This window comes from Epargyreus clarus, unplaced genomic scaffold (assembly GCF_041222505.1).
Source record: "Epargyreus clarus isolate Ecla_fem2 unplaced genomic scaffold, WU_Ecla_fem_2.2 ptg000034l, whole genome shotgun sequence".
Classification (NCBI taxonomy): Eukaryota; Metazoa; Arthropoda; class Insecta; order Lepidoptera; family Hesperiidae; genus Epargyreus; species Epargyreus clarus.
This window is the reverse complement of record NW_027332239.1, coordinates 1798786-1825214: the sequence shown is the minus strand read 5'-3', so window position 1 is coordinate 1825214 and position 26429 is coordinate 1798786. Positions and strand designations below refer to the sequence as shown.

General features: G+C 33.8%; 1 protein-coding gene across 5 annotated transcripts in view; it reads left to right on the top strand.

Moving 5' to 3' along the window:
* nebu (solute carrier family 2 member nebulosa) overlaps positions 1-25156 on the top strand; it is a 59302-nt gene extending 34146 nt beyond the window's left edge. For 3 of the 5 annotated variants that reach the window (XM_073091079.1, XM_073091077.1, XM_073091078.1), the window contains exons 2-3: positions 21845-21956; positions 22157-25156. In XM_073091079.1, the coding sequence (XP_072947180.1) occupies positions 21845-21956; positions 22157-23523 (1479 nt within the window). In that variant the 3' untranslated portion in view covers positions 23524-25156. Of the gene's footprint in view, positions 1-7197; positions 7433-19714; positions 19939-21844; positions 21957-22156 lie in introns of those variants that run through there. The other 2 variants (XM_073091080.1, XM_073091076.1) reach the window with 2 other exon arrangements.
* The last annotated feature ends 1273 nt before the right edge of the window (positions 25157-26429 follow it).

Below are 26429 nucleotides of genomic sequence, written 5' to 3'. Positions count from 1 at the left end.
TATTAGTTAAAACACATTTATATCTGACTCATTTACGCACAGACAAACATTTCGATTCTCTTTAAATGTAGCTAAAGCATGTCAAGTGTTAATCAAAAAGTAGTAAAATAAACCTACACTCAAAGTGACCATAGTGGAAACTATTCTATTCAATTAATAAAACGTGCATCCTGAATGACGTGGCCTATTATATGGTTTTCATAGATCACTTATTTGTTTATTGGTTTTAGTCATTTATAGCTAATCTGATCTTACGACCTGTTCAATGGACAATTGTCATAGACAAGCGTACGGTCCTGGGATCATACCGCGATTAGGAGGAAATGATAACATCTGAGTAACACGGTCAACTAGCTCGATTCGGAAATAGGTGACGTATAATCGAATGATATCACTTACCTTTTCTATTATTAATTAGACAATGAAACCTGTCTGAAGCCTGTGCTTCAGAGGTCTGTACCTACCCCCATGCGTTGCTTTAGCTGAGGACTAAGTAAGAACGCCTTATGTTGAGTGTTTCATATCAAATATTTGACACACACTATAGTGTCACTATAATCGAAATATAAGTAGACAAATATCTAAGTCAACGTTATGTAATATTTGGCTTAAATATCATAAGTATTTGGAATAAAATATCTAGTCACTTAACCGACAGTGAACTTTATCAAGATTACGCAAATATCAGATTAAGCTTAGTCTGGAGATAAAATTAGACATCTCCATCACAAGGAGTACTACTAGCACACATTTTAACAAATACTAACTCGGACAAAGTAACCTGATAGACACCTAATGCTCGATGCATTTAACACAATAATAACACATCGTATCTGTTATAAAGACACGTCTACTTTATCTGCTCCTTATTAAAAACTGGGGTTATTATGATATTTACCACACACCATAGATAAAGCAATCGAACTAATTTTATTAATGCTGTAGTTAATTCATTTATTTCGAATTAACTTAATTATATCTGCATGTGTTTCATTTGCACGTGTCTATCAAACAGCGCTCACTTCGTACATGCGTATACAGGGTGAATTTTTCAAATAGGCCTTCAGGGCTAAATCCTAAACTATAAGGATTATCGAAAAATGCTCAAAGGAGATACGAGGCCGATTTTGAACTGCATTATTAGTTTTTTAAAATATTTTCTTCCTTAGCTGGGAATCCAACGAGTTCATTTTGAAAAAAATACACCCTCTATATTTTTCCACTATCTGATAGTGTCGCTTATGAGGATCAAATTCTGGGAAGTAATGTTATTTGACAAATTAAACATTTATATGAACTACAATTTTATTAGGAGTTTATTTAATACACGTCTAAGGATACCTGGCACGTTAGTTTATCTGTATTGACACCGCTAGATAGCATCCAATTCATGGACAAATAAATACTGTTATAAAGATTATTTTACCTCTTTTATGATCCTTTTCTGATGTAATGAAAGTGAATTTATAAATTAAATTAAATCCTTTACGCGTGACAGAATACTAAACATATTTGTAATAAGCATATCATATAACATATTTGTAGGCCTCAGATAAAAATAGAAAGACAACGCAAAAACCAGTTGCATTTGTATGAGTGACAGAACGATTATTAATTATTGTAGATATTTTAGATTTGGTAAATATTGCGAATTTGATTTTTATGTGATATCGAATTAAATCCATATATATCGACTTTTTCGTAGTATTTATGGTATACTCCTTGTATGTAAATAAAAAAAATATTTTTAATTTCCTTCAATATTTATTCCTAGGTAGATATATCTTCTGTTTTTGCAACTATCCAGTGTCCAGTCCAGTGTTCGACAGCAGCTAAAAGTGTTGTTGTTATTATTTTCTTTGTACCAGAAAACTGTGTTTTTAACTTTATTTAGTATATAATTATAAATAATATAGCCCATTTACTTTAAATAAATCATAAGTTTTAGAATAAGACATAGTTATAGTGTTTTATTATTTGTACAGGTTTTTTTTTAGAGATTTTATTCTTATTTAATTAATAGATGTCTAGTGATTCGTTATTACGATGCCCTATCTGTGTTGATAATAAATTTTATAAAGGCCAACGGGGATTAAAAATTCATTGCAGCCGCATTCATGTCCCCCGTATAGAAAAAATAAATATACCTTCTGCTTCAAATTATACAAATAACACAGATAGGGACCGTAATGACGAACCATTACACAAGAGACTCGCAAATCTAAAACATAACATCAGGGTGGTCAAACGAATCCCTAAAGGAGCGCGTCATGCCGTGGCTGTATGTCTTACCGAGCACGTGGCCAGAGTAGTCGCAGAAAATAGCTTCAATGCTTGGAAAGACCTATTATTATTCACATTTAAAAAATTACATTTAAACAATAGATCTCAAAACCAAACATTAACTAATTTAATTAAACAAAATATTTCCCAAAATGTCCTTCCTATTAATACGTCTTCTGTCAATTTTAATTCCGTACGTAACAATATTCTGAAGCTAATCGAAAACAAAATCTCCGATGGAGATATAAAAGGCGCTGCGAAAATTTTATTTTCTGACGACACTATGGCTACGCGCTCGTCTGAAACGCTTGGGGCACTTCGCGAGAAGCATCCCACACCGACCACATCTTCGCAGCTTCCTAGTCCACCGCGCAGTTCACAGCACGATTTTTTGAGAGTCAGCGAGGAAGCCACCAAGATCGCTATCCGTTCTTTTCCGAATGGATCTGCTGGTGGCTTAGACGGCCTTACACCGCAACACTTAAAAGACCTTACAGATCCGTCTTTAGGTGAAGCAGGCGTAAATTTGGTGAAGGAGCTCACTGCCCTCATTAATATAATGTTGGCAGGTGTAGTTCCTCCCGAAATTACGCCTGTGCTTTACGGGGCCAACCTTGTTGCTCTCAAAAAGAAGGATGGGGGTATTCGACCCATCGCTGTTGGGTGTACGATCCGAAGATTGGCTTCGAAGTTGTGCTGCCGTAACTATAGTGAGCTATTGGCTATTCGGCTTAAGCCACGGCAGCTCGGCTTCGGAGTCAAGGGTGGCTGCGAAGCAGCAGTACACGCTGCTCGCACATTTTTAAATAATAAAGATTACGAGGTTTTTCTAAAAATAGACGTTAAAAATGCTTTCAATTCGGTAGATAGGGGGGCCCTTCTTGCAGAAATTCAAAAAGAAATGCCTGAGATTTTCGGTTACATGTGGCAATGTTATGGTACCCCCTCAAAATTATTATTTGGTGATAATGTCATCGAATCGTGTGTGGGATGTCAGCAAGGCGACCCTCTTGGCCCAGTAATTTTCAGTTTGGCTATTCAACCGATTATCATGGAACTAAATTCGAAATTTAATGTATGGTACCTAGATGATGGTTCTTTGGGAGGAAATGCATCAACTGTATTGGAGGACCTAAAAATCATAATCCGGCGTTTTAATAATATTGGTTTGAGTTTAAATTTTAATAAATGTGAAATATTCTTTTCGGAAAAATTATCAGTTGAACAATGTCACCATATTTACGGTCAATTCAATTCAATATCACCGAACATATCTATTTTAGAAAAAGAAAATTTGACACTACTAGGTGCTCCAATATTTGATGATGCATTTTTACCCATTGTAAATTCAAAATTACATAATTTTGAAAATATTTCGGAGCGACTTTTTGATTTAAAACCACATATGGCTATGTACATTTTGCGCCTTTGTTTATTCGCACCAAAATTCTTGTACTTACTTCGTTGTTGTCCTTTTTGGAAATTCCCATCTGTCACTCGCATATTAGATACGCTTTTACAAAATTGCTTATCCAAAATTCTAAATTTAAAATTTGATGATCGTTCCTGGATGCAGGCAACTCTTCCGGTTAGGTTTGGTGGCATAGGTGTCCGCACCACGGAAAGTTTGGCGCTTCCGGCTTTCTTGGCCTCTTGTCATAGTACGATCGCCCTCATCTCCGATATATTAAACTCTAATTTGGATGATGTTCGGGTGACGTACATGCCAGAGGCTGAGGAGGCCTGGAGTGGTTGCTTTCCGGCTGAGGATATATCTATGTCAGATAAAACCAAGCAATCCGTTTGGGATACACCGGCTCTTAAGTCTGTTTTTGCCTGTCTTCTGGAACGATGTTCTGACAACTCTGATAGGGCCCGTTTGTTAGCTGTTGCCCAAAGTGAATCAGGACATTGGCTACACGCGCTCCCTTCCAACAATATTGGCACCGTGCTGGATCCTATAACGTTACGCATTTCTATAGGTCTCCGGCTCGGTGCCAAGATTTGCGAGTCTCACTTTTGTCCGTGTGGGCAGGAGGTGGACACGTTGGGTCGACATGGCTTGTCCTGTATCAGGAGTGCCGGCAGGCTATATCGTCACGGGACTCTGAACAGTTTGATTCGTCGGGCTCTTGCTACCGTCTCTATACCAGCGACTTTAGAACCCCCAGGTCTTTTTAGAGACGATGGCAAGAGACCTGATGGAATCACTCTAGTTCCATGGAGTCTCGGACGACCCCTGATATGGGACGCAACGTGCGTTGATACTTTAGCCCCCTCTCACCTAGCTAATACTTCAGTGAAAGCGGGGGCTGCAGCCGACCATGCCCAGACTCTCAAGCGTCGTAAATATAGTAATTTATTAGACAATTACTTGTTTGCGGCGCTTGCTTTAGAGACAATGGGTCCATGGTCATCTGACATGAAAAAATTCATGTCAGATATGTCGACCAAACTTGTCACTGCTTCCGGTGACCAAAAAGCTGGCGGCTATTTTGCACAAAGATTAAGTCTTGCCGTGCAGCAAGGAAACGCCGCCAGCGTTTTGGGAACCATGCCTCGCACGGCAATTTTAGATGGCTTATTTTATTTATAATTTTCTTGTATATATTTTGTAAATAAGTCAATTTTTAGTTTATATTTAACATTTAATACAAAATTGTAACGACCTTTGATCAACAAAATACTTAAGCAATAACAACAATAAATTTCATTTTATAAGTTAGGTTAAGCTTAGTATTAGAACAGTTATAATAAAGACCTCATTCCTAGGTTAGTTTTCGTCTTAGTTCAACCCTGTGATAATTCGTACCTTATTTTCATGGTAATGATATGGTATGATTTAATAATTACATTATTATTCATTCTGCAAATAAACATGACGATACTGCGCAAAATACGAGTACGAGTAAATAAAGTCTCTAACAGTGTTCTGATGTCTATTTTTAGCACAAATTATCTAATTTATTTATGTACCCGTTTAAAAGGTTAACCACTTTTGGATTTTTCCTATTGCCGTAGAAGTGAAATTTATGGCTGGCGCGTTAATTTTTGTCTTTTATAAGTACCTACTATGTACTACGAAACTATGTTTTATTTTATGAACTTTTGAATAAGGAAAGATTGAATGAATGAATAACGATTTATTGTCTGCAGGCATTTTTGGATGAATTTCATACTAAACCCTATGTCTATTTTACTAGGTGTCACAACATATATAATTTATTGTTTAATTTTGGTTAAACTTAAAGCCTTGATATTACTATCACTTGTATCAAAAAAGCATAGGCCTGTTTATGATTTATGGAAACCAGATCATTGTATAATACAGCAAATATATGCACAGCTATGTTCGTTTACACATACGTTTTTATAACAATAGATGATTGTGTCTGTTTTCCAATAATCACCTACGTATGGCTTATCAATGCGTCTCTATTAACTATAGAGTATTATCGATAAACGTCACGTATCTGGTGATACTAAGTCGCGACCCGACCTCATCTATTTCGCGCCGTATATGTAGAATTATGTGATATTATATGTAATTAAGCCATATATTTCATTTTCTTTTACTTATATTAATAACAGGAAATTTTTTGTAAAGTCCGAGAGTTTAGAGTTGGAGCATTACTACATTAGGTTTTTTATATATAATATAGGACTAGCAGACGAGCATGCAGTCCACCTGATGGTAAGTGGTTACTGCCACCCATGGACATACATATGTAATGAAGCCCAGATAGGATTAGATATTCCTACCTGAGGTCGACTACAGATGCGCCACTACCCCTGTGGATTAAGTTGGAACGCCTCGGAAAAGTATGTCTCAGGTGTAGTAACGCCCTTCAAACCAGAGCACAGCAGCGCTTGACACTACTATTAATAGGCAGAAATAGGTGTGACGGTGGTGCCGCCGGAGTCGAACCATAAAGGCACATCTGATCTGACGCACGTTGGTCATGAAAGATACCTAAGTTATAAATCACTTATACATGTAGCCATGGAAATCTTACCAATTTTGGTCCTTCGTGTGCTTAAGTCAAAGGACAATTTTACTTTTGAATGTCAAGGCGGGGTTTGTGTAAAGAGGATTCCTTGTCATTTGAAAAATTAAATTGCGTCCTCTGACTATTGCAACCTAAATGTAAAATTTCAATGGACTAATATAATACGTACATATAATGTAAATAAGTCAAAATAACCCATCAGCAGTAATGCGAACACTGAAACTGTAATTAACAATCATAAGTGTAACCTTAATTGTGTTCTTGAACGGTTTTATTTCTTTAAGATGTAAATTATTTATGATAAGTCCGTTAATTGTTTTTGGAGCAAATTAAATCGATTACCAATTACTTGTCTCAATAAGGCGAAGCGTGTCGTTCCATGGAGTGAACTACAGTATTGCTAATTAATTTCAATACCTATTATTTAAGATTTAACACAGTTATATAATTAACTGAATTTAAAAATGTTCGTTGAAAATGTTTTCATTAAAAAATATTATAAATAATTCTTAGGTGACTATGATATAAGAAGCAAAATAGCCTCACGATTTTTGATCATATCAAATTTCAGGTAGAATAGTATATTAGCATCATAAACTAAACATTACATACATGCATATGCATAATAATCCAAAGAGATATGTTCTTCGAAAACAGCATTTTCATGTGAAACGACTTGTAAACATCAGCAGAAAACTTTAATCTCAGTATAGTTATATTGTTACTGACGCATCTATGCTACGTACGTAGGTAAGGAAGGTATCTGAAACTCAAACAAATCCGCGTGAAAGCACGTACCTACTTGTTTTACAAAGCAAGCATTGCTATCATATGTCACAATTCAAGTTGTGCCTTACGTACTACGTAGCACATTTCCTGTAATACTCTTGTTGCTTGATGAATGTGCGCCCGCGGTCAGTGTCGACGCGATATTCAGGAAAATAGGCCGCCACCCGGGCCTTTGCCTTACGCGAGCGTGAAAAAATAAATCGAAAGTAATCTGTGGCGATTAGTTCGATTTTGTTTTAATTTTTGCGCGGGAGTAGGGCACGATTTGAATTCGCGGCTATATGACTTTCGCACGATAGTTGTGTCGTTGGAAAGAAAAACGTAGCGTCGAATTTATTATTTTTATACAGGTAAGTTAATAGACTACCTATTATAATATTTATACAGTTGTTTGCAGAAAATACAACACATTTAATTTTAATAACAATGCTCCACTAACATATAACACAAGTTTATTTTTTATTTCTTATAGGATATGTATGTGTGTGTGAACCTCCAATGGAATATTTAGTCTCTTATTAACCTACTACTAATTGGGGGTAATTAAAAATATCGCCGGTTGACAGTACCAGTTCAACATTTTATTTTAATTTTAAAGGAAAAATTTCATGTAAATTTAAACTATAAGGAACAAAGGAGATAGAAGATTAGCTTGTTTTTAACTGATGTAGGTTTTAGGCACCAAAAAATAATACCTGTTATTGCAATTATAATTCGTTAGTGTGTGGTTTGAATGGATCATTTTTAAAGAGTCATGTCGCATGTCATGTCGCAAAGGAGGGAAATATTTAAGTAACCTTCGTACTTTATTGTAATTTATTTAGATAAAACTTTTAAAGTCGGTGACTCAGCGTTGTGGCTAGGGGATAGACGGAGACGCGCCTGGATAATTTTCTTTCAGAAAAAGTTTTAGGGAAACTTCAAATCTTGCCAGGAGGGCATAATTCAATTCTTCATAGAGAAGCTCATAATACGGACGTATGTCGGCGTCATTGTAATTAACCCAATATGTTCCTGCTGGCAACAAACCTCATAGTTCATGTCCACCAACCTACCACGCCAGCCACTTTTATAATTTTACAGTCAATTCTCACGTATTTCTTTGCTTACTCGTATTTATTAATTATTTTAAACACGCATAACTCTACAAATACTCGTACTCAGTGATGCGTGATTAAGGATTCGAATCTGAATATCTAAAGCGGAAGACCGGAGTTCACCATTAAACTATTGAATTGTTTCATACTTTATTATTGTAGACTCCCTCTTTCTATCTTAGGAGCATTGTTCAGCTGCAAAACAAAAGATTTCACAAAAGATATAATCACTGAAGGAAAAAAATATCTCTAATGGAAAAATACTTTATTATTATTGTATGTTTTACCCTTTTGTTGAGTTAATCACATGAAAAACATCTAATGATAAACTTCGTTATGTCATAATAATCGTGTTTGTCAGATAATCGTAAAGCCTAGATAAAATTTATCTGTATCGTATCACTTAGTGACTATTTTATTGTTACTTGCCTATTTATAGTGATATCAATATTTAAGTAATTTTCATAACTGCACATATTTATTTGTAAGTTTTCATATTAAATAATCAATTTCTATCTTCAATAGTTAATAAATAAAATTGAAGTGTTATATGCGTGTGTCACTTCTTCCGTAATGTTTAATTAGGACGAAATTTTTAATTGTTATTATAGGTAGTAGAACTTATTTCTTGGTCGAAACAATCTCAATTTTGGGTTTGATCATTAGGTGCACATGTACCTACATCATAATATTGTGGATAATTCGTGTATCATCTGAGGTCGTAATTATTACACCGGAATAATAAGATCGTCTATAAAACAACAGCAATTATTTTTTTACCTATAGCAGGAAATAAATTAGCCATCAATGCTTAGATGTCTATGCATGCGTCTCTTACGTTAAGTTACATTATTGTATTTAATATTAAAATAAAATGCCCCCAATAAATAAAACATTTATTATACTACGCTTCTTTCTAACATAAAAAAAACTTTCAATTTATTTATCTATACAGATATCTATACACAGGTATTCGCGCAGGGTAATCTTGAAAATAACTTAATTGATTTGGACTGAACTTGCAGTCTTTTAAAATGAATTTTACTGAAAATGATGCATGCGTCCAGTGCGTCAGAAATGTGTAGAGCTTCTGCGTAGAAGTGGGAAAATATAGATAGAGCTGCGCTACAAAGCTCATAACACCTAATTAACAGACTCGTACCATTACCTATTAAAACTTTATAGTTGGCAATAGCTATTAAAGTTGTACATTTACTTTCTACCCATCAACATTACAACTCGTTAGAAAATTGCATTTCATAATGAACCGGAGGCTCGACCACCGACATACTGTTAAACATAATATTTACGCGCGGATAGCATTCACGTCGGTAATAATTAATAACACACGAGGCATGGCTTCGATAAACAGTATTTAATCTCCCACATTCCATCATAATGAATTAATGATAATGGCGTAAGAAAATTACATCGAGATTATTTTCCAAGCCGATGGAAATTCAATTTTAAAGACATTATTTTAATGACTCTGTTATTAACTTTTGACAGCTCCTGTTGAAAGTAACAAATGTCGACTTTTCTGAAATTGTATCACGTGGCAAAGCGATCACCATTTCGGTAAGACTGTAAAGTTTCCTGGGTTCGAGTCTATTCTGAGTTAGGTTGTTTATATGAGTATTTCTCTTTGTATTGCTCTGTGAAAATCTTTAAGGGATTTAAGGGACAGAACGAACGCTACACGCGAACCGAGATACGAGTACATTTTCATTTACATTCTGTTAAGCACCACTTACACTGGTTTTCTCAATGGAAATAATAACTTAATGTCTCCCATCTTACATGATGACAATCATAAACACATCAAACATTTTACACGTTGTAGTTATATTGTTATATTTTATAATAACAATTGTTTTAAGGCGTTCTTCGTTCTACCTCGTTGAGTCGGCTGTATAAACAATGATTATAACAAGTTTCCTGTTGGGTTTTTTGAAATAGAATTTTTAAACATGCTCATATCTGAAAAATGTGTTAGGTTAGGTTAGGTTAGTTCTACCTCGTTGAGTCAGCTGTATAAACAATGGTTATAACAAGTTTCCTGTTGGGTTAGGTTAGGTTAGGTTAGGTTAGGTTAGGTTAGGTTAGCACCACTTACACTGGTTTTCTCAATGGAAATAATAACTTAATGTCTCCCATCTTACATGATGACAATCATAAACACATCAAACATTTTACACGTTGTAGTTATATTGTTATATTTTATAATAACAATTGTTTTAAGGCGTTCTTCGTTCTACCTCGTTGAGTCGGCTGTATAAACAATGATTATAACAAGTTTCCTGTTGGGTTTTTTGAAATAGAATTTTTAAACATGCTCATATCTGAAAAATGTGTTAGGTTAGGTTAGGTTAGTTCTACCTCGTTGAGTCAGCTGTATAAACAATGGTTATAACAAGTTTCCTGTTGGGTTTTTTGAAATAGAATTTTTAAACATGCTCATATCTGAAAAATGTGTTAGGCAATGACTATTTTCGTAACGTTTTACACGTTAAGTTGATTTAATAAAATCAATTTGTAATACATACGTTACACAAAAAATAATTTAATGAAACTCGATATAAAAACAGTGTTAAAAAATAATTTACGATTTTTTTTCTTTAAAAAAGGTTGCATACATTCGTTAAGGTTTTGTCTGTAGTAAAATATTGTAAAATTATAGATTATTTATTGATCATGCTAAGTCGTTGTAGCCGGATAATAAATGCCTCTCTCCATAAATTTTGCAACAATTTCCGATTTCCGATGTTGGTTTACGAAGGTCGACTGCTATATTAGAGCTAGATCATTCACCTGTTCCCGGTTATATTCTCAAACCTAACAAAAGGTTAAGTAACAATAAAACTGTACACTGAATGACTAAGAGGCAATGCATAGTTTTAACTGTTGAATGTACCTAAATACATTCTATGGAATGGAAACGTGGAAGTAAAAATAATCGAAGCAAAGATTTTTGCAAATTTCTTGTAATCGTTTAGAAAGGTAGGTTGGTTTTTCTACTACTTTATAAGTGATCTAGACCTGCTCTACTGATTGGGATAATTAGCGGACTACTACGAAATTACATACATCAATAGTTTCTAAATACCTAGGTTTTCGCACTACCGTACTACGTATAGTATAACGTAAGTATGTATTACTTAGTGTTGTCCTACAAAGAGTTTAAATAGGTACTGTACTAATAGGTAGCTGTAGAGCTTTATAAATGCATACTGAAGCTTTCATCCCACTTCACATGAACACCATCTCGGATGACCGATGTTTGACATATATTTTAACAAATGATAACCAGTTGGTAATCATTCGTGGATCACACTTTTCCTTTACATGTCCGATTTACCACTACTATATAGGTGAATCTGTCTCTACATAATATCTAGTAGAATTACTATTTAAGTTTCTATTTTAAAATAATTAGTGAGATTACGAATGTACAAAGTAGAAAGATTAATAAGATATCAGGAAATGTCCTTAACATAGATATAATAAAAAGGATTAAAATTCTCTAGAAATTATCTGCAGCTCTATCTCTGAATTATCGCTTGATGACATTGACGCGACGTCTCATGCATATTTTTAGGGTTCCGCACTCAAAAGGCAAAACGGAACCTTATTACTAAGCCTTGATTTTCTGTCTGTCTGTCGCCACCGTGAAAGACGGTTTAAAATGTCATAATACATTTACTGGCTGCCTACTAATTAGAAAATATTAAAAAAACATAACAGAATTAGAAAATATTAAAAAAATACGCTACGGTAGTACGGAGTCTTACACGTGCGAGTTCGCCTCGTAATTGGCTAATTATTACAATATGCTCCATACTCCATTTAAATAAATCTACCATAAACAAGACACTTCTAGAAACAAGTTTCATATCTAAGGCGTGTAGCATGTTTGCGTTATATATACTGCAACCCGTATTACGTCTTCAAAGGGTTTTATTGAAAGGTAAATTATTTATTTCTCAAAATATCTACCTAGAACGCAAACCCTGTTGTGTCATAACACAAATTGAGGCTGCTAGAATCAGAGTGGCTTAACTGAAATTTAATAATTTTTGACCTGTCTTTATTCTAATAATTTAAAAATGTTGTATAGTCCGCTTAAAACTGCTAGTCCGCTCTGAGTATAGAAATGAATCGCGTCGCCATAGCAAATTGTTTGACTACACCTCCTCCCATCAACTTCAGAGCGGACTATACACTTTTACTTTTCTCCATATTGTAAATTATGTTTCTGTAGTTAGGCTTCTCTGGTTCTTACAGCCTCAATTGTTTTCTTTGTTTCGAGATGTAAGATGGCGATTGATCATGGCATAATGTTCGTAGTAGCAATTTACTTATATTTTACTTATCTAAGACAGTTGTTCTATAGTAGATTACAGATGCATACGTTTATGATAATTAAATAATAAACCACATATTAAGAGAAGGTAGGTACTTAAGAGTATTTGGAAAATTAACAAGTTTAATAACATTTATGAATAATATTTTGGAACGATCGTTGGATGTTGAGCATTCAATCTGTCATTTGATCCATTGGTATCAACAAAAATCATTCGTTTCAAGAATATAAGCCGATGCGAATATAAGGTGCTATTTTATTAAGTTCACATAAATCAATATAAACATTTAACACAAGTTTAGTGTTCTAAGCAAATGTAGCAAGTAGGTCAAACATATGAATTATGTTTGTCGACATATTTCTCAGAACTTTGATTGATTTTATTGATTTCGTAGAAATTAGACTATAAGTCATAATTTTCCTGCACTCTAAGTAACAGCGTCGATTCTAAATCGCTTTAGTAAATACTTCAAAAAATATTTTTATTCGTCAATAAAAATATTTATCGTCATAAGTATTGGTAGTTTTGTTCGTAGAACATTAAGCTGTGGGACTTTTATTACCAGAAGTGTTTCGTGTAATTATGCAGGTACGTAAGTGTGATAAATTAATTGCAAGAGTTCGAACCGCGCTTTAGTCTGATAGTAGTCCAATAACTTCACCTAAATGCGACTTCGGAAGATATCCGCACGGAAACGGACACGTATGAAACGTGAGGTCACTTAGCAGGAACTTACTCACTTATCAATCCATGTATCAACATTACCTATACTACATTGCACTTATTTACATTACTACGCAGATTAATACTTTAACTTTATTAATCATCGATTTCATTTATGTGCTTAGTACAAATAAATCGTAACTCGCTTTAATTGTGAAAGAAATTACCATTAGAAGATTATTATGACTAAAATATTTACAAAAATATCAAACGTGTTGAAAATGAAATCTATCAATCCACACTTGTATAGCAGGGTGGACTAAAGTAAGAAGGTCTACCATTCTACATTTTGTTTTTTTTTTGTTTTCGTTTGATCGAGATGCCAAGTTTTTGCTATGTTGAATACTAAACATTTATTTACCTAACCAACAATAATGACGTATTCTTAACGCGGTTAACAATGCAGACTCTTCAATGTATTTACATACAAATTACGAATAAACGGTAAACGATCAACGGCTCTACATCATGCGTATCAATGGATTTTAATAGTTTAAATGTACGATACGATTATCTTACCATACATATAATTTAGAGGATTTTGTGAACATGACGAATGTGAGAGGTATGTACCTATTTGTATGTGCCTCTGGTGCTAATCTGAAAATATCTTGCAGATATTATCTTGTTAAGTTTGAGATGAAAATATTTTTGTCTTATCTGATAGGGGCTTAGACATTGTTATCAATCACGAACAAGAGATTTGGACATTGCATTTCGACACACAGAAATTGTTTTCGAGTGCCCACTTGTGAAGATATTGTGCCAATATTTATTTTGTATAAAAAAATGATTTTAGTTTGTGAATCTGTGAAATTAAATATGTGATTGATTAGTTTTAAATATTAATTGTAAAAAATATTAAAGCCAACATTTTTTTTGTAATTTGAAATAAAATAATAGCCGGAAACGTCGATGGCATACAAAAACTTTTTACATTGCGTTCGGAAATTGATAGCGTCAAAAACTTTTAATCTTTAAAAAAATATATAAAATTACTGTTACGAAAAGATAAACATACAAATAATAAGTAACTAAGGCAATACATTCGCATTGCCGGTAAAATATAATATAATAAATTGTTTACTTTAAACTAAAGTTACGTTCTGAAATCATGTTCGGTTCGCGCGCTTCTACGGCGGTGACGTTGGGCGTGTTCCCCATATGCCCGCCACTTGCCGCAGGCGTCCTCACGGCGAATTTATTCCTCTCAGTACCAGCAGCTGCGGCCTCTTCAGCGTCTATGACTTCTGGGTACTTCAGAAGGGTATAATTGCACTTGTACCTATATTTCAAATGTTACCTAGTATAGTCCGCGCCAAACTGCTAGTCCGCTCTGAAGTTCTTGCGTTCTGAAGTTCTTGCAAGCAAGTGTAGTCATACAGTTTGCTATTGCGACGAAATTCATTTCTATATTCAGAGCGGACTAGCAATTTTACGCAGACTTTACCTATTCCTAAATATTTGAAACCTTTCTTTTAAATATTTCAAATGTGTGTTGTAGCTAGGTATCTATATAAATAACTCTGTTATTGCTCTATGACTGTAAAAGTACCGAAATGTTTCAAGCCATTATAGAGACATAGCCATATATCGTTCATTCAGTATCGTTTATTGTTGTTAAGATGTTAAGTAAATTCTCACCAAGTTATTTATTGATAATATTTTTAAGTTTTCCTGCATCTACATTCTCTGGGTATTTTTTCATATATTTATTTATAATAGTAACAAGGGAAACCGCTGTTTACGTAGGTACGTAAAAATTGCATGTATTTGCAAACACAAAGAGTGAACGCAAGTCTTTATCCCAATACAATCTTTAGTTCTTACGCCTATTTGTAAAATGTAGTGGAAAACGTAGAGCGTTAAATTTGCATATTAAACCACAGGTGGCATACATCTACCAATTCTTAAATATTGACACGTTAGCATTTATGGAGACCCATGAAACATACCTATTTAAGAAACATAATAGACAATTAAAGTTTTTATGTGGCAGCGGAGACGATTGTATGAGAAAAGTGCATAGAATAACCTCACCACCTACACTTGTAAATAAACTACTTTTTATTTATTTATAGAAAATTTAAGATTCATCTTGAAAACTAGATGAATTTCCTAATTTTATAAATGTTCAATCTTGAGGATTCTTCCAATCTGCATTTGGCTAGCGAAGTCGACTGCGGCCTATTGACAATTGATACCATTCCCATTCTGGATAATCCCATTCAGGGGGATACTTGGATTGATAATGATTATAAATATTTATTTGGTAAAAATTAAAATATATATATATAATTGTAATGCAAATAAATAAGTACTCAATTTAGGTTAATTATCAATCAAAATATCAAACAAAAATATATTTTGCATCGCTGCATATCTTTGTTACAATATCAAAGTAAGATAAACAAGATTGCAGTTTTATTGTAGATGTGCACCGCTGAAAGGTCACCTTTACATTAGGCTACTTGATCGGTTACCAAAACAAGACTAAGTAAGGACTGGATACTTGAATACAGTTGTAATTATAGTTATCTAGAGTTACAGTGGTCATCATTGACCGCCAGTTTTTCTTATTAAGGTTTTCCCTGATTCCACCCTACCATGATAACCTGACTGTACGACCGAAGATATTATGTTTGTTGATTTTCCTAGACAATTTGTTTAAATATGAAATTTGGTTAAATATAATATTGTATTTAAGGAACCTGTTTTTAAGTGACAATTTTAGATAACTGCGCAATTAGTAATTAAAAATCTCTCTTCATGTGTAGGTGTATGTACCTACTGACTATGAGCGCAGAAACAGATGTTACAAACTAAGTTAAAACTCATATCGGTTCGAGGTACGAGTGAAGGCACCACTCAGCTATCGGATAAGATTATAATTTGCGATGTACGATCAAATTTTCCTTTCTTGGTGGCCACGATCATCGATAAGATTAGAATTTGCAGTGCGTTAAATATAATATGTATTCACACTGAGTAATTTCTGCGAATTTCTTTCCTTGATCTAATTTCTACAAGGCTCTTGCTTATCGAGTTTTATTAACAAGCACATAATTAGTTCTATTATTTCATTTACTGACTGTTATCTAAACATTTTCTACAATTTGCATAATGAATAATACTAGGATGATCGGCCGAAAACTTACTCTAAGACTCTACGTAGCAGACAATGTAAAACAATAAACCAATAAAATTACAAATTCCAGGGAGCGATAAAATAATATGAACAATTTTAATCTTTTAATCTTTAATAGTATTGTTGATCGGCGACGATCAAATATAATCATATGTATGATACCTATTTTCTAGAATATTTTAAATATAAATCTACGTAAAACTCCTTATTAAATTTATTTTTATATAATATTTATTTTTATACGAAACGCTAAATTACCTAATTATTTACATTATATATTGCTACCTAGTTTATATTGTATTTTAGGTTAGCAGCAGAACTTTTTTATTAATTTTTTGAATTTATAAAGCCTTTTTAACGGTTAATTGCTACATAATATTCGTTTAAGCCTTTAGATACGTTAAAAACCTAATGATGGACACGGTTATATTATAATTATTCAATTGGTACCGCAATGCACCATTGCCAATACTCTAACATCATAAAATCGTTACATAAAAGGGATTATGGAAATTATGTAGTATAGTTTATTTAATTTTGAGTTAATAATGTAACTCTCATTAAAAAAGTCATGGCCGTTGCTTGAGGGTAGGTACTTAACCTACCCTCAAGCAACGGCAACAGTGTAGCCACGAATTACGCAAATATGGTCACTGTATATAATTATACAAGCTATCATTTATTTTTAATTAAGGGACAAATTATAATTGACGCAACGTGGTGTGGCGGTTCGTTTAGACCGTCACTCTACTGTTAACTTTATTGTACTACTTTACAGATATTTATAAATGTTTATTATACAACTAATTACTTAATTGAGAATATTATTGTGTCATTAATTATATTATCTAGTTAATTTATAATATTCATTTGTATTTCTGTATCTATGGTAAGTCTCGCATTTCTTTGCCACTGTCTATGGCAACACAGAGGCGTCCATGTTTCTTACACTCTTCGCACATAACTCCGTTCGAGTAAACGTTAAGATTTAAAAGCGACTTTTATTTGCGTAACCCGAAGATTAACACGCCCGCAATTTATACACCAAAGTGGTATTTTTTCATCAGAGGCCTAACAGTAAGTTGATTTGAGAAGCCTATAATATAAAGTAATAACATTCTAGGAAACGCAATAGGTAACTTGTTAGCCAACAAGGTGTAATTTTACTGTCATTACATATATAACACATGAATTACTTACCTAAATAATCACGCAATTATGCTAGAATTTGAAATGAATATGAAAGGTTCAAATATTCCTTTAGCAGCACATTAGTGGTAGAGCAATAACAACTTAAAACAGCGTTTAGGGGCAAGTTTAGGACATAGTTCCATTGTGCCAAGTCAAGTGTACCAGTATTACATTTTTACAAATACTGGTAACTTGTTTTATAAAAAAAAACACAATACACGTAAATGATATCAGAAAATTGTCCGCATCGCTGACTTTCGGTAAAGTACCGAAAATGCACTTGTTTACATGCATATGCAGCTCTTGGGTCACCAGAGACGTTGAAAAATACAAGTTACATTATAATTTTTAAAAAATTTATACCTACAGTCGAAATTAATATCTGTCCTTTTTCAAAGTCGTTAAAAATACCGATTCAGGAACCGCATTACAATAATATTCTAGACGTGTATTCCGTTGTGTAATATACACTACACATACCTATATGTTACAACCTAAAACGTTAATCGACTACGATTGTAAACGTTTTAAAATGTTTTTACAAACGTAGTAGATACCTATACGAATAATAGAAAAGTTTTCATATCAAATAACCAATATCTGCACAATAAACACGAATTACCTTCATAAACGGAATGTGCCGTTATTACTGTTTGGCCACTTGATAGGATTATTCAATTTATTATGTCATAATATAAAATTTATTTACACACTTACGATAATATTGTTGCAGATAGGTACTCTTGTAATTAAACCACTTATGTATGCGGCATGAACCTACACTCATAATTATAATCTAAATGGATATAAGTACTTTGTTGAGTACTTAATAATCACATTAGCTACGTGTACTTATCTGTAAAACATACAAAAACGTATATTGGATTTATTTTTATTATGACGATACTGTGAGAAAAAGAGGTTACATTGAAATCACAGATAATTACTAAAATAAAATTATATTCAGCTGAATAGATTTGTTTGTTATATGTTAAATCATTTCTTTGGGTCTAAAGGTCCAATATTATTGTTGTGGGAAAGTACCCGTGCCCAGCAGTGGGATTGAGATATAAAAGGAAATGGCGTAGTCAAGCTAAGTTAACCTTAGTTATATCTTATGTACAAAGATAGTAAGTATATATTTGTTTACTGACGCTATAAAACTGAAATTATTTTTGTAGTTATGTAATTTGGGACGCAACTTAGTGTATGAATACTAAGCGTACCATCGGACCAGCGCCCCACAAAAAATATTGATAGATAACCCTGAAAATCTAGTCATAATGCTAAGTTCAAATAGTACAAACCGCGTTCAAAGTCAAGGTCGGAAATCAACAGCTGCAATTTCAAGTACTACATGTTTTGAAGTTGTATTTTTTTCTGAGATTGAAGCAAAAAATGGGTACTTATGCAGTCTATCTCGTGTTAAGTAGTTACCACAACTCGTAGACGTAACCAATTTTAAGAAAGACAGGTATCCCGCTCGAAGTTCATCATTACTACAATCGAACGACCAATTTTAAATAAGGATCTCATTAGATCCAAGTCAGAATATGCTACGAAACTACGGTATGCTACGATCGCCCTATAGATATATTAAGATAAGGTTTCAAATGTTTCTTAATCCATTAATCTCTTTTGGCAATAAAAATCATAAAGCATTAAATTTTGTTCTGCAAATTATCATTGTACGTATTTTACAAAACCGCTCAGAAAACCGTCTGCGTTCCGATCTAATTATAATTTTCTCCTAATAAAACCTTACCATTTTTTCCCTTATAAATATAATTAGAAAAGTTTAACTAAGTTGCTATTGCTATTGTATTATTACAGGCGCACGGTAGTTTAAATATAATATTTCTCCAATGTTAAAACATGCAAACTTATCTTTACACTTATCATAATTATTATCAGAGGAAACAATAAATTATTTTCATAAAACAGTGAGTAAAAATACCTTGAAAATACTTTGTTCTAGCAATATATTATTTATCTGCATCTTTATGTTTTAATGTCAGTCTTGATTGTACGTCAAGTGACTCTATGAAATCTGATTGGTCAACAGCAACACTTGTCAACTGTCAACAGTAACTCAAAATTCAAATGTCAGTTTGACAAAGTGTCAATAATATTATGAATTATGATGTTGATTTTCTCACAAACAAATAGAAAGTCAGTCAGTGCGTGCGTAGTTACTAGTTAGCGTGTTAATTAAATAAATTCCGTCCAACATGAGGTCGACGTTGTACAGGAATCGCGCGGATAGTGCCGAGCGCGAACCTTTGTTACCAGCGATACCCGCACCTTCGTACAACAGAGGTTTTCGAAATGAGGTACTTACATTTACTGAAACATTACTTTTGTTGTTCTTTTATTTCTTTTGTTATGTAATGTAAAGAGTTGTGAGGTTAAATGTGCTACGTTATAAATATGAGTCCGGTTACACATTGTTTAGTTCATCAATATGCATTTGAATACCGTGATGGGGTGCCTTTCAAACCACCTGTAGGGAAACCTGAGCCCACCTTTGCTCCGTAAACAGAATTACAGCCTATCTTATGTATCTTGTTCATATCTTATCTACCGAGATGGTACAACAAAAATAAGTTGTTACGCTAACAAAAAAAAAATTACAATATTTTATTCAATATTTTGTTTTCGAATTAATATTTTACGAAATTGTTTACTGAACATAGTTGTTTAATTTAAACCACTTTTAGTTTGCGAAACAGCTAAATTAATTATATAAATTATAGTTTGTGTTTGCAAATATGCATTTTCCATAATAATTACAGCTTGATACTTACTCAAATGGAGCTACTTCAGACCATTTGTGCTACTACTTAGTTAAACCCTTGATGAAATTCTAGATTCATACGGTGTTAGTGATGGACTTCCCAATACTGGGTGGGATGGTATCAAGAGTGGCTGATAATGGATGGCCTAGGTATTTATTTTGAAAGCCCTCCAATCTATGTAGTGATTTATATTGGCTCATGATGGAGTCTTGTGTGGATAGCATAGTTTTCTGTTCTATCTTAGAAGGTGTCATAATGCAGGCGTACTATGAGACATTCCAACTGAATCCTGGAGTCAACTCATAAGGCTGATCTTAGATACTTGTCCTATTTTGGGGTTGATTGTTAATCCAGAGCCATCAGGAATTACTTAACATCAAATAATTAGCACGTTTATTTGCTGCTTTGATTATATAAAAAAAAATTGAGTTTTAGATGGACTGAATAATGATTTGCTACATCCATTGTGACAAAAAAATAACACAGAACTTGTGCACTTACTCATAAGCATTGTAATTACCAATATATCATCTGCGGATATATAAATAAAAATTATGTACGTGTTATTCATGCTTGTCATATAATTTATGAAACTTAATATCATGTATGATAAACTATAGTCCTAATGTTAATTTTAATCACATTATGTAACTAATTAATATTATACTCGGTTTTCCTGATTATTTCAATTTATTTTGGAAAGACTGTTTGTTATGACTATGATACTTTTGTTTATAATTTCATTATCGTGACTTTCATAACCAATGTCATGCATCGACTTACAGATTTAGCAGATAATGCTACTTTGCATCAATGCTGTTTTGGTGACATTTTGCATTGGTTGCAGTTTCATAATTGTGTATTTTAGTGACTGCATTAATCCTGTATAGAGTTCAGTAGCTTTAGTTAGATTGTGGATAGCCAATATTAAATGTAGCGTATCTGCCTGATATGGACATCGGGTCTAGTAGTAAATTCATGCAAAATAATGTCCCAAGGAAATACTCGTATGTGGTTGGGAATTGCTATTATTAGGATTCCTAATTGGATAACTTGGATATGTCATAATCATTACATCATTTTAATTATTATTGGCCTTCTTAATTTGTTAATTCATAAGTGTCATAATCATTAAAATATTTTCATATGGATTTTGTTATCCAAAAAAAAATTTGGTGCCATTTTTTTATTTGTTTACAATATTTTGCCAAATTAAATGACTTTTCTATTTCATACCTTTCTTAGTTTAGACATCTGGGGCATACATCTGAAATCCATTTGATATTTGCTGTGCTAAGGGTTAAAAGATCATTCCCTGGCCAGATATCTATGTAATGAATATCATAAGTATATGTTCTGGCACTGGTGCTTCTCTAATGTGAGTTGAGAGTAAATCATGATGATTAACTCAAATATTAAAGAACATTTTCTTTGATTCCAGCCTCCAGGACCAAACGGCGCGATGGCGGATGTGGGTGTGTCTCAAGCAGAGCTGGTGGAGCCTCGAGGGGACAATGCGCGCAAGTTGCCCCAGTACATCGCGGCTTTGTCTGGTAGGTTTTATTGGAAAATGGAGAGATGTAGATAAGATTAATCATATCTATTTATGTATCTGTGACATGACCATATTTGATTGCTAAAATTGATTAATGAAATTGAGTCATGTTGTTATTGAAATCGGTAATAAATTATTTGGCAGTTTATTTTGATTTAATACTCTTTTATGAACTATAATTATATTTTCGCATTTCAGCAACTTTGGGAGCATTGGCTGCCGGCAGTATGCTGGGCTGGTCTTCGCCCGTCGTGTTCAAGATAACCCAAGACAACAGCACCGACTATGACTTCGATATTTCTACATCCCAGGGTGACTGGGTATCCTCCTTGGTTAACCTCGGCGCAGCTGGCGTGTGCTTCCCCATCGGTCTTGTAATGGATGCAATTGGGCGAAAGACAACCATGTTGCTGCTAGTTCTTCCGTTCACGCTGGGCTGGTTACTTATCACGTTCGCAACAAATGTGGGAATGCTCATGGCCGGCCGATTCATTACCGGTGTGGCTGGTGGCGCCTTTTGCGTCACGGCACCGGCATACACGAGTGAAATCGCCCAAGATTCGATCCGAGGAACTTTGGGAAGCTATTTCCAATTGATGGTAACCGTGGGTATTCTCTTCGCGTACGCTGTCGGCAGTTACACCAGCGTGTTCGTTTTCAACATTCTCTGTACCATAATTCCCGTAATTTTTGGAGCTATCTTTTTCTTCATGCCTGAGAGCCCGAGCTTCTTAGTGGTAAAGGGAAAGGATGCAGAAGCGAAAGAAGCCTTGATCCGACTCCGTGGGAGAAATTATGATGTCGATACCGAGTTGAACGTCTTATTGCAGAAGGCGGAGGATGCCAGGAACAACCCAGTCTCTTTCGGATCGGCGATCACTAAGAAGTCCGCCGTCAAAGCCTTAATTATCTGCTATGCTCTGATGTTATTCCAACAGTTCTCTGGCATTAACGCCGTTATATTTAACACTTCTGCCATTTTCGATAGCGCTGGCGCTACCATAGAGGCAGCAATTGCGACAATCATAATCGGTGTCATCCAAGTTGTAGCCACTTTCACCGCAAGTTTAATAGTCGATAAATTAGGAAGGCGCATTCTTCTCTTGTCTTCTACTTTGCTCATGTGCCTTTGTTCCACCGCTTTAGGAGTATTCTTCTTCTTGAAAGACGAGCATGGAGATGATGCGGCTATCGTCCAAAACATTTCGTGGCTGCCTCTCCTAGCTCTATCCGTGTTCATCATCGCCTTCTCCATCGGTATGGGCCCCATTCCGTGGATGATGGCCGGCGAACTCTGCCTCATCGACATCAAAGCTTTCGTCGGCTCTACCGCCGGTACCTTCAACTGGCTCCTCAGTTTCACAGTCACCAGTACCTTCAATTCGTTGAATTCCGCAATCGGGGCAGGTCAAGTGTTCTGGATGTTCGCAGCTATCATGCTCGTCGGTTTCTTGTTCATCTTCTTCGTGATCCCGGAGACGAAGGGCAAGAGCTTCGACGAGATTCAGTTGCTCCTGGGCGCCGAACCTCAACAGACCCTCACCACTGTCGATGAAAAGAAATAGACCAATTAGAGACTGAGGTTTTGATGTGTAGTATTTTTATACTAAGACTTACTAAGCGGTAGTCCAGGAATATATGCTGCCGTGCCGATTTTATATCGCAAATTCGCAACTGAAATAAATTGTCTCCATGAAAACCAGAAACTAAACGTTGTGTTGGAAATTATGCCATGTTCTTGCAGTTGTCACTTGCAAATGCAATGTATGTCTAGTGTTTATAGAAAACTTTGGTAACGCAATTGATGCTTCATAAGCAATATTTAGTTCGAACCAAAGATTATATTTCGATGTGAGTGCCGCACGTCGACACGCTAGGTTTAAGTAATATTGCTGTAACGTGAATTTTATAAATTATTTATTACTATTTTGTGGCAGCTAATGACCTATTTTGTAAATAAATTATATAAACATTAGTATCCGTTAATTAAAAATAGTATTTAATTTCTCTTTAATCTACTTTTAATTATCTTAAGGCATATCAGTTAACGATAGTGGATCATAAATATAAATAGAAAATTATAATGTATATTTTGTAGATCGCTAATTTAATGAAAATATTTATTCAATAGACGAAATTGCCATAATTATATTGTTACTTACATATTTTATGAAAATAAAATAAAGAAATAATAAGTAATATGCTCGTACTTACAAGTGTTTTATACAATTTTATTGGCTGTTTTAGAAATGTAGTATTAACATGAATGTTTGTGTATGAAGTTAAATGTTATTAATAAATATAATTAAAACGTAATGCAATAAATGCTTTGTACGTGTAAAATTAAGAAATGCATTTATGTCATTTTTGCATACATTTTGTACTTGTACGAAACCAAATTGAATTTAACGCCACTAGCAATGTATCGGTAAGGCTGTGTTTGTTATTACTTGTGGCAGGAACTTGTAAGGTTTAAAAGAAAACACATTCTACGGATTTTTAACACATTTTATTCAACCTATGAAATTTTGTTTACTACAAATCTATATTTATACATAGTGCATTTTGTTAATTACTATTTGTTATTGTTTTAGAATAATGGTAATAATTTATATGTAAATGATTTTAGTACAACATGGAAGAACATTAATTGTTTCAGACATATCGACTCTTATTAGTGTACCTATAATATTTTCTCCCTACTACTAGTTTCATTAGTCGCACTATTTATAAAAAAACACAGGCATATCTGAAGGGGGAGAATATGAACATTTTAAAATTATTTACTTACCATTTATATAAAAAAACTACTTATTGTTTATTTGTGATATTTTTAAATTGTATTCCATCAAATATATTTTATCTACTTGACATTTTTATTAAACTATTTTCTCGATTTTTTTTACATACATACAAAGAAAGAAAGCAATTCCTTTGTAATTGCAATACAATTGTTCAAAAGGAAAATATAAAATCAAACATCTTTATAAAATTATATTAAAGAGACATGCCTGATACAGATGATATTTTGCTAAGTACTCATTAATATTATTTAATTAAGTTTGCAGTTCTGTTGGGCGTATGTTATGTTCCTCCAAATATTGTTGAATCTTTTGAGTTTATATCGCAAATAGTAAGTTTATTGTATATATTGTTGTGAGATTTGATAGTGATATGATAATAAATGTAAACAATATATTTTTCATAATTTATTTAATACCTTCGGTCCGCCCCGAGGCCCCGATCTTGGGTGGCCCCCAAATACAGTTGCTAAAAAAAGGCCACTGTAATCATACGTTATTTATCGGCAAATAAGTCTATGAGACATTTGTAATCTTGTAAAATCAAACCAACTTTTTACACTGGCTCCATTCAACTTTCCGCGCCGGGCCTCCGACGACCTTAGTCCGCCACTGATCTTCCCTCAAATGGACTGAAAGATTTCTTGACATTTTAGAAATAGACGGTTAAACCTATAGTAATAATTACGACATATATAATACAATTTATTCGAATTTTCAATTTATCCTTGATAAAAGTTCGAGTATCGGTCTCTTGACCGAATTGAAATTACAATCTTCCCTTTTTACTAACTCCAATGAGTTTGTTAATAGCAACTTCTATTGCAGCATTTCTTTGCTATTTTGTAATTTTCATGTAACAATACAATGACTCCTGAAAACAAGGTGAACTGTTATTTCCATGTTTTTTTTTTCATTCTTGGGTAAGATAAATCATTGTGAAATAACATCAGAAGTCATAGGTGGTTGATAGATATTGAATAATATCATGGGTGTAGCTGATACTTTGTAGTGAAGTAAGTATATTGTAATGACGGGCGTAGGTAGCTCCTGTTTAAGGAACTTGTTTTTCTCGCCTATACCACAGTAGAAATATGAAAATTAGATCCTTATACTGTGCCTATACTAAGGAGGAGTCTTTACACATACGTATGTATTAAGTACTTTATATACACATACTTACGACCATTGTTAATTAGGTTAAAATATCGCAGTTACATTTCAGTATATTCGTTTTCAATTAATGCCAGAAAAAGGTGTGGCGATTGTATCATGAACAAAATAAATACTTTGTACCTATTTTATATGGTTTGGTAATTCTGTTATCAACCCTGAGATTTAGGTCAAGTTTATAGGTAAATGATAAGTAATGGTATTTAGGAAATGATAACAATAGATAATCTTATTCATTATGGTAAAATTAGATTAATTTGTTGTATTTAGCAAGTTTTGAGAATGTTAATAGTTTAGTATATAGGGAACTGTGGGAGTATCGCTAAGTATTAAGTAGTCTACCTGTTACCGTGGATGGGAAAACTGATCAAGGGGAAATTGCAAACTCTTTTATTGATCATTTTCGAATCCATTCGCCACTTGGTCCCTCGCACGGTTTGATTGTTTATAATGTCCAAAAATGCGAACATGTGGTATTTCGGGCCGTCGGTGGTAGG